At 28.2% G+C, this 15,957-nt stretch overlaps 1 protein-coding gene and 2 non-coding genes across 3 annotated transcripts; 1 reads left to right on the forward strand and 2 right to left on the reverse strand.

The window, feature by feature from the left end:
- Nucleotides 1-63: 63 nt before the first annotated feature.
- Trnaa-cgc (transfer RNA alanine (anticodon CGC)) lies at nucleotides 64-135 on the reverse strand. The gene has a single exon. It is a non-coding gene; the product is annotated as a tRNA-Ala (tRNA).
- A 242-nt stretch (nucleotides 136-377) lies between these two features.
- Nucleotides 378-449, reverse strand: Trnaa-ugc (transfer RNA alanine (anticodon UGC)). Its single transcript has one exon. It is a non-coding gene; the product is annotated as a tRNA-Ala (tRNA).
- A 241-nt stretch (nucleotides 450-690) lies between these two features.
- Nucleotides 691-5,366, forward strand: LOC129981543 (UBX domain-containing protein 7-like). The gene has a single exon (XM_056092416.1). It carries the CDS (start codon nucleotides 839-841, stop codon nucleotides 2,189-2,191), a length of 1,353 nt encoding a protein of 450 aa, XP_055948391.1. The 5' UTR covers nucleotides 691-838; the 3' UTR covers nucleotides 2,192-5,366.
- Nucleotides 5,367-15,957: the final 10,591 nt, after the last annotated feature.

A 15,957-nucleotide genomic window follows, 5' to 3' on the forward strand; every position in this document is an offset into this window, starting at 1 on the left:
TACGTTTGGGAGAAATGTGAGAATATAGTTGAGAAATGATACAATAGGCAAAAGTTTCCACTATGGAGGTGCCGGGGTTCGAACCCGGGGCCTTTCACATGCGAAGCGAACGCTCTACCACTGAGCTACACCCCCAGTTGCTTAAATTTGGAGAACTAAATAGCGGTTGTTGACATTTTCCTCTTTAAGAAATAAAATAAAGTTGAAAAGTGAGATTTTTTTTTCAACATTATTCTTACAAACTTGCTACAAATTGTCTAACGATTTCACTCTGAAATGCAAAAGAATTATCTATATCTTTTCACTTTTAAATAGTAATCGCCATAACCGATCGATTCCTTTTATGATGTCATGGGCAAAAAAAGAAAAGTAAACACTGGAGGTGCCGGGGATCGAACCCGGGGCCTTTCACATGCAAAGCGAACGCTCTACCACTGAGCTACACCCCCTATTCAGAGCACTTACCGAATAATGAATTTCAACAATTTTGTAAAATTTTGACTGGCTGTATTTTTACATTGTTTTTCTTTAAATTTTAAAATAATGATTTATACTGTTAGATATATTTTTTCTTTGTTTCTTAATAACACAAATATAAATATATATTTCAAAGCACATTTTATTTAAAAATAAATTGCTCATTTTGATTGGTCGAATTCAGGAGCACAACTTTACAGTTCAGGATCTAAACAAAGATGGCGCCTTGTATGATACAGTAACGCACTGCGTTTATATGTTGTAGATGCATTGTTTGTTTTATTTCTCTGTGTGTGTTTGTGTATGAGCGTGCTACAAAAAAATTTTCCGTGTGTTTTCATTTTGTTTTATTGGATTAATCATGGCCTCAACTTCTAATGCAGTTCTGCCAGCGGAGCGTAATAGCAGTCTCATCGAACAATTCTGTGCAGTTACTGGAGCAAACGATGAAAAAGCAAAAAAAATGTTGGAAGTGTGTAATTGGAATCTTGAAATGGCAATTAATATGCACGTAGATTCTGATTACCAGGAAAATTCATGTGCTGATCCCTCTGTGAATGGCATAGCTGAAAATGATATCCGAGCTCCTATACCTCAATCGAGAGCTGTGCTTGTTGAAGAAGATATCGGTTTTCACTATGGTTTGAGAGGTAGAAAACGTAGGCCTCACTCCGTGTTTGATGCTTTTCGAGATTTTCAGGCAGAAGCTCAGATACAAGAACAAAATACATTACAGGAAAACAACGAACAGAACAAAAAAAGACGAACATTGGAAGATTTGTATCGTCCTCCACTGGACTTGATGCACAGGGGTAATTTCAGTACAGCAAGAGATCAGGGCCAAGTAACTAACAAGTGGTTAATGGTAAATCTTCAAGACTCTCAAGAATTCTCGTGCCAAGTGTTAAATAGGGATGTATGGAGTAATCATGATGTAAAAAAACTTGTTTCCCAGCATTTCGTATTCTGGCAAGTATACAATGACAGCATTGACGGGGAAAAGTACATACAATTTTATAAACCAGTTGAATTTCCATACATTGCCATCCTTGATCCTAGAACTGGAGAAAAGTTAGTGACTTGGCATCATGTTGATTCTACTACACTTTGTGAATTGATAGAGAGCTTTTTGAAAGAGCATTCTACTCCCGATGGTTCTAGTACCTCAATTAAAAATCATTCTGCCACATACAGTCTTTTAGATCAGAGTGAAGAAGAACAGTTAAGAGCAGCCATTGAAGCTTCTGTTAAAGAAAGTAAACTTATAAATATTGAAGACAACGATAGTGATTTAGAGACATTTGATTCTGATACAGAAAGTGCTGGAGACAAAATTTCCTCTACAGTCAATGCTAATGTTTATTCAGATCAATCCAATGATACTATTGATGTTGTAGGAATTTCTGAAAGTAATGACAAAGATCCTACTCTGGCTGAATGTTCATGGAGGGACTTTATAGGTGACGAAGAAGACCCCAAATCTGATCTTGTCCTTCGTCTACCTGATGGTAAAAGGGAACAAGTAACCTGGCCATGCTCAACAAAGCTTAAATCTCTACTTTTATTCATTGATGAAATTGGATACAGTCCAGACAAATATGAACTAGTAACAAATTACCCTCGTCGCAATTTGTGCCAATTAGATTTATCAAAATCATTGAAAGAAGTTGACTTATTTCCTCGTGAAATGATTTTTGTGCAACTGAAAACATAATTTCAAAATTGAAAGGGTATATAAGAAAATTGTGAATCTTCGTTCTGCTTTACTATGAAAATAATTGATTCAGTCATAATATAAAACCTCTCCATATTTTATTCAAAGTCATTATTTGATTAATTGGGGTTTCACATGCGCTCCTTTTTTTAATGATGAAGGCTTGTATTTATTGTAATGTTTTATAATACATACTTAAATATTTCTGTCAAAATAATATATTTTTTTTAAACATGCTCATAAAGTTTAATGGTCTAATATTTTATCAGTGCTCAAAATATGCTCTTAAATAATAATGAAAAAAAATTCAGTATTTCTGGGAATTTTGCTTTAAAACTAAAAGTAATTTATTATTTTACGTAAGATTTTTGAAGCAATATTGATGTGATTTTAAAAATTGATCTTGTATTGAATTGCATGACCAGTGAGCTAAAGCCTATATTTGAGCTATCTATAATTGTTTTTCTACTGTCTATTGATCCTCTTGGCATCTAAACTGGCTTTTTTAATGTTTACTTCCAGTTCAATTTTTTTTAATTGACATTAATAAAATATTCTGCAAATAACAAAAGTGCAATTATTTGTAAAAACACTTGGTAAGGATTCTATAATATTCTTCGATTCTATGATGAGAACATAAAGATTCTCTAATATTTAATAATGCTATGTTTTAAAAGCCCTTTTCTCTGTTATGTAAAGTCAATATGAAATAATTGACTTCCTGTAGGTGAAATATTGTCTGGGATAAAGAATTAATATCAAAGCTTATTTATGTGTAAACATACCATTTGATCTATGGGATCGTAATTAAATTTTTTCTGCATTTATCTATGTTCACTCCATATTTCTAAATTTAAAAAAAATCCTCTGTAATTATAAATTTATAATATCATGTGATGTCATTTTATCTTCTTAGTTAATGAAAACTTTACGTAATCTCATCCTTAAACCTTTCATCTCATCCTCAAATTCATAAAATATTCTCAAATGGTTGGATATTTACCATGTTAAATTGAAAACTAAATTGGACAAACTATCACCTGAAAAAACTTCAAATTTGATGGCCATATTATGTTCTTATGTTAAGCCTACTCTTTTTTTTTTAATTCTTTTTATTAATGGAGATATTGTTGCATTAAAATTTAATTTTTGGTTGTCTTAGTTTATACAATTTAATTTACAGCTTGCTTAAAAATATTATAAATTATAATCAGGTTACAAAATATGATATTCTTGTTAATTCAGTATTCTGTTTTTATATATAAATGTCCTAGTATATTAAAACTTAATGGGAATTATTACGCATTTTACAATTAAGGCAGGACATTGGATATATCTTAAACAAGGTAAGATTTAAAAACAAGGTGCAATTTCTTGCTAGTAATGGCAAAAAGGTGACAACTTAGCTAAAACTCGCCAAAATAATTGCTGAGAAAAAAGAAAAAAAAATTCAATTTTGGGTCTTTATTTTTAAGTAGAGCTGCTTGCAGAAAATTGCAGGTGAAGATATTTGGATTTAATAACTTATACACATGATTACCTTACACATGATTAGTTATATTTATATTAAAATGGGAAATTCCTGCAGTTTCTTTGTAAGTCGATGAACAATATTAACCTTATATAACTGAACTCTGCTCTTCTTGAAATTAAGTTGCTTGTTTAGAATCGCCTCTTTATATACAGGATTGGCATAGATTTATCTATGTTCTTTTCAATGTTTAACTTGTCATTAATTTAACTTTATCTTAAAATGTGAAGACTGGTAATGAATGATTACATCTTAAACTGTCTCAGAATAAATACAAGAACCAGCAAATAACCATTAATTTTGTCAGAATATTGGATTCCTTTATTTCAAATATTCTGTAGAATGAACCATGTGCTTTGTTCTGAGTATTAGTAGAAATGTACAAAGGAAAATGGTTCATGTTCTGAATTTTATATTATATTGTATACTTTTGATATTTTATATGTATACTTTATGTGTCTAATTATTTATTATACTTCAAGATTCATTCCAAAGAAGTTTTGTTAGTTTACCATAGCTACTTTTTATAAAATGGTTTACTGTCTCTTTAAACTTATGTTTCAACTAAAAAAAGGAGAGAAATTGTAATACTGATTGTTTTGCATGAACAATGAAATGAAAATGTTGTCAAATCATAAATCTTTTCTAAGTACAGGTTTTGTTAAAGTTTTTTATTATTATTATTATTATTATTATTAAGGCTAATTTATTCTATACTTCAACATCATAAAATTATGCCACATGACTTGTGACATAATTTTGAAATTTTAATCTATTGCATGTTTTGAAGCCTGCTTCTTGTTCCAGTTTGAAATCTCTCAACTGAGAGTTATTGCATCATAATTAGTGGTATTTAAAGAGTTAATTTGTTTGACTTTTATTTCCAAAATTTTATTTTAATTCTATGCCTTAACACTATTCAGTACTTTGAGATGAGGAGGGTAAAAGAATGATTGTAGAATCACTATCAAAAGTTTCAATTCTTGGTACTAACAAACCCAATGTATTAGCATTCTGTACCTTTGTGCTTGTTTTAAATGAAAAAACAATTTTTGATAAGCAGAAGAAATATTAGTATATTTATACCTTTTACTTTATTTTAGGTTTGTTAAACGGCAATTCCAGATTTTGAAATATACATGTTCTCTGTTCTTTGTATTTCTATTGAATATATTGTTTAAGAAATTGTTAATATTTATAATGCAGAATTATATTTAATTGTCATAAATTGAATAACCTCATTTGAGAGTAAGAACTAAAATACTTTTTGTTTAAAAATTTATGTAATTTAGAGAAATTAAAGAAAATATAGGTTATTATTCTTTATCCACCATATAAACTTCTTTCGGTGGTAATTCTTGAAATATTTAGCTATCAGATGTATATTTAAAGAATTTGTTTACAGTTTAATATAATTCCTTAAAAATATTTAAAACATTTTATGTATGTTTTTAGTAAATAACTAAAGGATATTTTGAATTAGTCACTATCACCTGCACCTTAAAAGTGTTTCTGTCTGGTTGGAACTGAACCTCTTCCCTTTAGAGAGTCTGCAAATTATGATCAGCAGTGAGATGTTTTGATTTGTCATAATTACCATTTCTCTATGTGTGTAAATAAATAATAAAGAACACATTAAATATCTTTGGATTGAATTTGATGTAGTTTTCGAGTTTCCTTCTAACCCATCAGCAAAAGGTGGATATTCGTTTTATACTATAACACTTGGAGGTTTGAAGTAAGATAATTATTTATATTAAATACCTTGCTTGTAATATTGAACTTGGAATTATATACATCGAATGAAAACAGTAAATCTCCAAACTTGTTCTCTCTTCCCTATCAAAAATTCAATGCTATCTTTTTCAGAAATTAATGAAATTATTTGAAGTAATGTAGTCTCAATCTGTAAATCAAAAAAATTATCAAGTTCAGTTTATTAGCAGTTGTAAAATTGTATGTTTTTTAATGTAAAACTTCATACAATTTTTTGAACAATTTTCTTCTATTTTTCCACAATCTTTTATTTATTTCTTAAATAGGAATTTCTAATTGAGAAATCAAATCAAAATACTTTTAAAGTATATTTTGGTTTAAGATAGATATACAAAAATTTCTGTGAGCTTGTTTTTCTTTTATTAACATTTTTGCCACCAAGTTATTTTATTATTTTAGTTATTTTGAGAAACTGCCAAATTATAAAAAATTACTTAACAACAATTAGACTAATGGTCCATATTTTTTAGAATGCAAAATAATGTTCTCACATTATTATATCTCTACTAATAATAAAGATATGTCTGCAGTGGTGTTCTACAGATCATTTGACACACATATATATATACCTTAGGAGGTTGAAACAAATATGCACCTCATAGTGATTTTTTAAAAATTTTAATTAAAAATTAAGCTGAATTTTTCTGTGATAACTGCTAAAAATATCATTGCACAAAAGTGAATTTCACACCGTTTCAAAAGTATTTTTTAAAATGATTAGCTTTTAATTTTCCCAATTTAATAGTTGTGAAAAAATTAACTCAATTTTGGTGCTTTTTAATTTGTTTAAATAACCTAATTTAATTTCTAACAATAAATTACATTGTTACCTTGAAATTTAAACCATTTTCATTGTTTCATCAAATGCTTATTTATATTATACAAGATAAATAAATAAAAAGCAAAGTTATAATATCATGAATTTTAGTAGGTGAACTGTATATTTATATTTTTAATAGCTCTAAGATGTTATGGAACTGTCTCCATTATAGAAATAAATAGAACTTAAGTAAAAATTAAAACACAATTGTAATGTCAAACAAGGTGAAATAATGGGAATGATATATCTAAATGATTTATCTGAAAATGAATATAATCCGTACTCCCAGTGAACCAACTGGTTGTCTAAGGCAATTAATAAGAAATAATTGTAGAATAAATTATAAATCAATTGTGTTTATAATCTTATCACCAATCAAAATTATATAAACAACAATAAATGTATATCAATAATGATCGATTGATCTATGTGTGACTACAAAATTATGTTCTTAAATTAATGTAGATTGGAATTCTGGATAATGTGGTGGCGTTTCAAGTATCTTCCTTGTCATTATGAGAACCGTCCCAAAACAGCTTTTGCGCAATTTCTTTCAAGAATTGGCAAGCTAATATAACACGGCAGTTACAAAAACAAAAATTGAAATTGCATTTTTGCGCTATTATATTATCCTTCATTCAGTTGCTTTACTATTAAATCTAGAGAAGACTTTAAAAAACTAAACTTATATCAAGATGTTTTTTAGCTATCTGAAAATCAAAAATATTATCATTTAATGATGCTAATTTGACATGCAGTTACTCAAAATGTATATAATATTTTGCTTTTTTTATATTATTAATTAAAAGGAAATTTTGGAATTCGAAAATATTACACTAAAATAGAATAAATTCTGGAAAGGTTGATACCAAAGACATATATGTAAAATTAAGATAAGGCCGGGATGCTCAGAGATGGATAGAGAATTTTGATGCTCTCTGTTTGGTTGGTTGAATGAGGGGGATTTAGGGATTTTTAGCTACAAAGGAGGCACTCCATTACCAGAGTCATCCCAGATGCTCTCTGGTAATGGAGTGCTTGAGGGCCCTCTGAAAGAATCACGCGTATAGACATATAAATTTCGACTTCTTAGATATAATATTTTAATTCGCATATTTTTGATTTTTCTGCCTTAAATTGATGTTGCCACATAACAGTTATTAATCAATTTGTGCCTGCTTTAAGATATCACTTTGTATTTATCTTAAACGACGGTAAACTAAGATTTTTTTAAAAAAAAGTTATTGAGTTTTTCTATTATATGGCTAAAATATTCCTTGCGTAAATGCATTAATTCATTTGTGCAATTTCAAAATATTTGAACCCCCCCCCCCCCAAAAAAAAAGTACATTTCCACGTTTAAGATATGTTGTTATAACATATGGCACTTGCGATAAACAAGCCCACTGACGAAGTCAGCGATTTAAACTGAGTTTGTGCAATAGTTTCTGAGAATAAAGGTATTGAGCACCCGAGGACAGAAGTCTGACTTCTAGCTCGTATGAAGATGACACTCACTTGCACAACCCATTTTGAAAGGAGGACTCTTTCACCGACAGAACAATCATGTCCAAACCAGGATTCGAGCCCTGGATGCACAGATCACGTAAAAGACGCGCTAGCACTAGACCAGGACGCCGGCTTACAAAAAGTAAATTTGTTTTAAAAAGACTGAAACATCGATTCTTTGTACAGTACACTCCCGATTATCCGCGGAATTGGGTGGCGCGGCCGCCGCGGATAATCCGAAAAAAGCTAAAAACGGGTATAGCAAAAGAGAAAACAGTCATTCCAACTTTGAAAAATCGTTTTATGTACAATAAAATGTAAAATAAACAGCAGGTAATGTTTAACTAACGCTTAATATTTTAGTATATCACTCAAAACTAACCTAAAATGCATTTTGTTAATGAAAACAGGAAAGTGCTTTGTACTTACGAGATGCATCAAGATACACAGAAAATTAATACATTTGTACTGTTTTAATACTGTAATGTATTATGTAATTACAAAAGCATAACTGTAAAACTACACCTTTTTGAAGAAATCAGTCATTTGTGTTTGCTTCTTGCTTTGTTTGGAAGCATTTTCTCTTTGCTTGGAAGCAAAATAAAAACTTAGTGCGGCAGGCGCGGATAATCGGGAGTCTACTGTATTATAATCAATTTTAATTAGCTCTATGAGGCTTAGGTCCTAAAAATTTCACATTCTGTTATTCTACAAAACTAAAAAGTATTTGTTAGAAGCAGAATTAAAGGTGTTTAATTTCTCCTACAAATGCATTAAGATAGCATCATCTTTATAGTGTTGATACCCACGACTTAAAATGGTTATAAATTTTAAAATAGCCTTTAAACTCTTGCATTCTACTTCTTAATTCTTTGTTTCAACATTCTGTTTACAAATATTCGTCCGCAAGATCGCACTAAAGCATGAAACATTGTTAAAAACCATTAGATGCAAAATTCTTGTAAAGATTACAAACCTCGAAAATAAGTAATTTATTTTTGAATGAGCTCTTAAATCATCAAGAAATGTCAGCACTTTTCTAGAAAAAATCTGAATATTTAAACTCTTAAATTACTTAAAATGCGGAAAAATCTCATTTTTGATGTTTTTAAAATATATCCTTAACAATAATACAGTTTAAAATTCTACAGCAAACCCGCTTCGCCGGTGGCAAAAGATACTAATAAAATAAATGCCTGGGAGACGGCGTCATTGCAGAAGGATAGAGCGTCTTCCCCGTGATCTGGACGTCCCGGTTCGGGCATGAATGTTTTTCTGAGGTGTGCGAATGTGCCCCCTATAAAAAGGGGTTGTGCAAGCGAATGTGAGGCATGAAGTAGCTAAATCGTACCCTTGGCCCTAGTTTGCGCTACTGAAAAAATAAGAGACGCTCACTCGGCTTAAATCGCTGACAGATCTTTCAGGGGGCTTGTAAAGTGCCATAAGTAACAACACGCCTGGGATGTCGAATGGGTGATAAAGGTATCCTCCTGGCAACCCGATTGTGTCTTTGCGTGTGCATATGAAAAAGTATTATCTTTCAATCATTTACGAATGTAATTATTTTGGGGAAAATCTTAAGAATATTAGCTTATTATGCCTATGGTGTCCGTTCCAAGCTGTACACGATACAAATATTTTGAATCATTAAATGCAATTGTAGTGTGCATGTGAAAAAGTACTATCTTTCAATCACTTACGAATGTAATTATTTTGTGAAATAATGTTTAACATGGATGTAAGAATTGCAAGCTGTACACGATATAAATATTTTGAATCATGTACAACTGATCACACATTTCTGTTTGTGTACCTGTTCATGTCAATTAAGAAGTTATAGGATTAGATGTTAGTTTTAGATATTTATCTTTGTTAAGAAAATATCTTTTTATGAAATCCTCCATGTCATTTTTTTTTTTTCAGATTATTAAGCTTGTAAGTTACATTTAGAAAGTCATTTACCTGAAACATTTTGTCCATATATTTTTACAAAGTTTGCATATGTTGATAATAAATCTGATACACAACTATTTTTATAATTTAAAAAAAGCATTTCATTGGCAATTGATGTAAATGATGGACAAAGAATTATCCTCTGTTGTGTAAATAAATTGTACATCAAACTGGGAATTAAATGAATACCTTGCATTTAGCTAGGTAAAAATCTTGCATTTGACTTCTTAAGATTTTAAAATTATATTTACTTATATAATATTATGAAAATTATTCAAGATATTTCATTATTGTTGAAGCCTAATACAAAAGCTTTTAATTGCAGGATTTTTCCATGTAAAATTTTTTAAGAAAATGCTTCTCTTTATTTCAAAGCAAATATGTTTATAAAAAAATCCTTTATATTCAATGGGATTGTATATTTAAAATTACAGATCTTTTTATTCTGTAATAGCTATGACTTTGTAATATGCTGAAAAGAAAAGCACTTCCAATGTTTTAATATATTCAGAAAGAAAATATTTATATGATAAAATACTTTGTATATTTCATTATATCTGAAAATTTTTAAAGATAAATCTTACTTTATTTTTTTAAAGAATTATATGTAATGATTGTTAAAAGATTTTCATTGTATCGTGTAATGAAAACTTATTTGTGTGTACCTATAATGAGTCATGTTCTACTATTAAAATTTGACCATAAATTGTTTGCGATTGATTGATTTAATTCAAATACTAGCTACTCTTGTGTAATGAAATTATAAAAAAGGTTAGTTAAATATCCCTAATATAGAATCTAGGTTAAATGAATTATGACAAATTCTTCTGTCAACTTTTTTAGTGTTATATTGAATATTAGAACAGCTTTAGATTTTTTTTTAATTGTATTAGACTGACTGTATTTTAGATTGTTGTTGTTGTTTACCATCTCAATTCAAGAATTTTTTTAGAGGTTCACTATCATGCATTTTATTTTAGAAAAATATGTATATACAAGTAAGATAATGAAAAAATGTAAAACTTTTAGATAGTATTAATTTAAATGAAATAATCAAACTTCTCCTGTGAGTAAATTAGCCAAAAAATGCAGTACTTGTTTTAAATAAACATCTTTGTATCATATAAATATTCAAAATTATTTTAGATTTTTAAAGTGATTTAATTTTGTATTTTGAAATGGAGTTACTAAAACACTTTTTTGTAATCTATCTACTGAATAATTTATTTTATATATGAATTTACAAATTGCAAGTTAGTTTGGGTTTAGATAGAGAGGTATGCACTTACAATGATGGCTTCAATTTGCCATCATAAAATTTTGTGAAGAATTATTTAAAATTCAAAAAGTAAATAATAACTGCCACTGTACTGTTCGATGTAAAGACTGTAATTGTTGCATCCATAATTACATCTGCAACTGCTTTGATTCTTCAATCAGATGGAATATGTGCAAGCATATTCATTTTGTATGCATGTACAATAAGAAAACAAATAATGTTTCCAATGACGAAAATTTGATAATTGATGAAGCTGCAGAAACCTATAATCTTAATGAAAATATAGCATCAATTTCATCTCCCAGAACCAACCAATGAAACAAATAATTTAACTTTTAATGAATCGGATTCACTTATAAAGTATGTAAATAACAATGAATCTGTGATGCCTTTATCGCAACAACGAAAAAAACTGAGGGAATATTGCAATAATGTTATTGATTCCCTTGTTACTGCAGAATTAAATGTAGCTTAAACAAAAAATTCCTTCCATTATGCCCATTGTGAATGCTTTAAGATGTAATTTGAAACCACATGCTTCTACTTTTCAAACCAAAAGTAATGCTCCTGCCAACAAACCTTGAGCAGCAGAGATGCTTTTTTTGTACAAGAAGTCACAAAAAAATATTTCTGCCAATGAATCTAAAGCAATAACTTTAAATCTTTTAAATCAGAATACTAATTCAGCAAGCCAGTAAAAAAAGTAGTGTAATTATCCAGCATAATTTTACATTAATATTTTGTTAATGCATTAAACCCAGAATCAAAAGCCATAATAATTTTATAAATAAAATTAGTGTGTTACTGAAAAACTATTATCTCTTCATTTACAAATGTAATTATTGTGAGAATTTGAAAAATTATGAACCTGTTTTCAATTATTTATAACTATTATTGTAGTGCATATTCAAAATAATCTGAAATTATTTTTTAATTAATTTTAGATATGATTGTATGTATTTCAAATTTAGTTTGGATTATTTCTAAATATGATAATAGTATGAATATATATATATATATATATATATATATATATATATGATTAATATAAAATGTTTTTAACCTTAATTGTTTTAGTAATTTTTTTCAAATCTTAATTTTAGTTGCATTTCAGAATTATATAAATATATATGTATGTTACAATTATGTGCTGTATTACCAATCTGTAGAATTTGTAACTGTTATATTATGCATGCAAAAATTGCAATCTGTGCCTGAAATCAGGCTGTTACAATATTCAAGTACTTTCAATTGGTATTTGAAATTACTCATGTCCAGTAAACAGGTTTAAGATTAGATGCTAATTATAACTAATATTTATCTTTATTTACAAAACTTCCAATGAATTCCCCCATGTCACTAATTTTTTCAGATTATTAAGCATGCAAATTGCTTTCAAAGAGTTTACTTTATTTACTTGAAATATTTTATCCACATATCTTCAGAAGTTTATATATGTTGATAATACATCTAATGTATAGCAATTTTTATAATATAGATGAATATTTCATTGACAATTTATACAATAATAAATTATTTGTAGTTTTTTAAGCAGTTGGTAAGCATGACATTAAATATGAGCAAAAGATTATCTTCAAATGTAAATATAAATCCTACATCAAACTGGGAATTAAATGCATGTCTTGCATTTAGTTATGTCAAAACATTTATTAAAATGCAAAATGTTGTATTTTGTAATGAGATATGTAAATCATTCTGTTTTTTTATTATTACTGAAGTCTAATACAATGTTTTTTATTACAAAATTTTTTGTATGTAAAAATGTTTATTTTAAATCAAAAGTAAAAATCTTTATAAAAAATATGTTATGGTGAATGAGAATACATATTTAAAATTACATTTCTTTGTATGCTGAAAAGAAGAGCACTGAAAACACTGTTTTTATATTACTTATAACATCTCAGCAAAAAAGAAAATATATATATATGATAAAATATCCTTTTAATTTGCATTGTATCTAAGAATATTTTTAAAAGATAAGTCTTACTTCTTTTTAACTTAAAATTTCATATTTAATGTCTTTTAAAATACTATCATCATTTCATGTCATGAAGAATTATTTGTATATATGCATAGTTAGTCATTCTCCAATAATAAAATTCCACTTCATTTTTTTTTTATGTTTGATTGATTTGATTTTTAATTCAAATACTAGCTATTCTTATACAATGAAATTACTAAAAAAGGCCAGTTAAATATTCCTAATGTAATGTGCATGCACATAAAATGTTTAAATACAATTCTGTAGCTTAACCCTTTCAGATTCAACTTTGCCATAAATACTAGTACTATCTTCAAGAATCTGAGGGTTGAATTTATTAAACTATTTACTTTCTTTACATTATATATTTATACTTTATTTACAATATATACAGTGGCTCCCAAAACTGAGTATATACTATACTCTTTCTTCTTTAATTTTATTCTTTTTGATCTTAACATTCCTATTTATAGCTAATATTTATAAGAACGACAAAATATACATTAACAAAAGTATTAGGCTAAAAAACAAACAAACAAACAAAAAAACCGGAGGAATCAATAACATTTTTATTACAGTCATTTTTATGTCAAAGTTGGAAATTCCAAAGTCACAAAATTCAGTATACACTTTATAAAATATGCGACTTGACTACCATTATTTATTTTGAAATAAATAAGTAAAGTAGTTTTGTTACTTTAATTGGCAATCATTGATTTCCAAGTAAAAACAAATGTTTTGGTTATCATAATGAGTTCCAGAAATGAGACAAATGTTGAAATTCAGAAACTTCTTATTCAATTGTCTGAAGATGGTAAATCTTTGCGAGAAATTGCAAGGGAAATTCAACGCAGTCACAGATACGTTGAAAAGATTATCCAGAAGTATAAAATGTATGGATAAATTGCTAATAATCCTGGAAGCGGAAGAGAAGAAATCCTCAGTGCCACGACCAAGAGAAGAGTTATTCGAGAGGTAGCAAACAATCCTAAGGTGAGTGCTACAAAAATTGCTACATCTACTTCTAGAACAATTGGAAAGTGTGTTTCTGCAGAAACAATTCGAAAAGCAAATTATAATGGTTGCGTAGCCAGAACAAAACCATTCATTTCCAAAGTAAATCGAGAGAAAAGAATTTCATTTGCTAAAAGTCATATTTCAAAGCCTCCTGACTTCTGGAATCAAGTAATATTCAGTGACGAATTTAAGTTCGATGGTCTTGGTCAATGGTATGTTTGGAGAAAGCTCAATTCTGAACTTCTTCCTAACAACACCAACCCTTCTGTCAAGAATGGAGGTGGTTCACTTCTTGTATGGGGCTATATGTCTGCAAAAGGAGTGGGAAATTTAGTTTTCATTGATGGAATCATGGACAAAATTAAATATTTGGATATTTTGAAGAACAATTTAAAACAAAGTTCCCAGAATTTGGGTTTACAGTCAAGTTTTCTGTTTCAACAAAATAATGACCCAAAACATACAGCTAAAATAGTTAAGTTATGGTTGTTATATAATTGTAAAATGCAATTACAAACCCCTCCTCAATTTCCAGATCTCAATGTGATTGAAAATTTGTGGGCACAATTAGGAAAATCAGTTCAAAAACACGATATCAGGGGTAAGGAACACTTAAATAGAGTATTACAAGACGAATGGTTGAGAATATCCGGCGAAACAACTCGAACTCTTGTCAACTCGATGCCACACCATTTACAAGATGTTCTAAATGTAAAAGGATATGCAACAAAATATTAATTTATCTTTCTCTCCTTTTGTTGACAGATTTTGCTAAATGTACACTCAATTTTGCGACTTTGGAATTTGTAACTTTGAAATAAAAATATTATTCATTCCTCCATTTTGTTTTTTAGCCTAATACTTTTGTTAATGTATATTTTATCGTTCTTATATATATTAGCCATAAATAGGAATGTTAAGATCAAAAAGAATAAAATTAAAGAAGAAAGAGTATAGTGTATACTCAATTTTGGGAGCCACTGTATATATATATATATATATATATATATATATATATATATATATATATATATATATATATATATAGTGATATTTTGTGCAATCAGTTTCACTTACATTCTTCTTTAAATATTCCTTAGGAATCATTCAAGAATAATAAAATTAGATAATAACAAATTAAAACCATAAAATAATTTTAGTTATCATCAAACCAACAATTATTTACTTAAAAGAATACTTGACACATGGATTTAACAATTTGTTTAAAATAATTTCAAAAATAAAATCTTGCTCTTATTACATTTCAAAATAATTAATTTTTTTTCATAAACTCCTCTGTTTTTGTAGTAAAGATGTCCACCTCAAATGCTAGCTTTAACAAAATAAATAGGGTTTGAGTTTATGTGGGAGAGAAAAAAAAAAAATCTATTTCAAAAACGTCATTAAAAAAACTAAAACTAAAGACAAAAGTAATATTAATCCTGCCTTTCTTGCATTACAAGATGAATATCAGTAATTCTGGATCTGACATAAAACATATTTCATGTCATAAGCAAAAATAATTGCTCATACTTATAAGCATTTCCAATTGTGGAAATAATTTCATAAACCTATCTGAGAGATACTTCTAAAATTTTAGCCTTTCAGCTTAACTGAATTTTACATAGAAAATGAACAGAATCACATTGATATATTACATATGGTTAAATACCAATATCGTAATAATGGAGAAAATTGAGATCAATCAATAATGCTGTACATACAAGGACTTTAAATCCTCAAACTTGTTTCATATGCAATTTCTCAGCCTTAAAAAAATTTCTATATATTTTTTATGCCATGCAGTTTTTCTTAAAATTAATCTGTTGAAGACTGTAAATAGGTATTTTTAAAATTATAGCAGAAAAATTTTAATATA

The sequence above is a fragment of the Argiope bruennichi genome, chromosome 8 (assembly GCF_947563725.1).
Source record: "Argiope bruennichi chromosome 8, qqArgBrue1.1, whole genome shotgun sequence".
NCBI classification, from domain to species: Eukaryota; Metazoa; Arthropoda; class Arachnida; order Araneae; family Araneidae; genus Argiope; species Argiope bruennichi.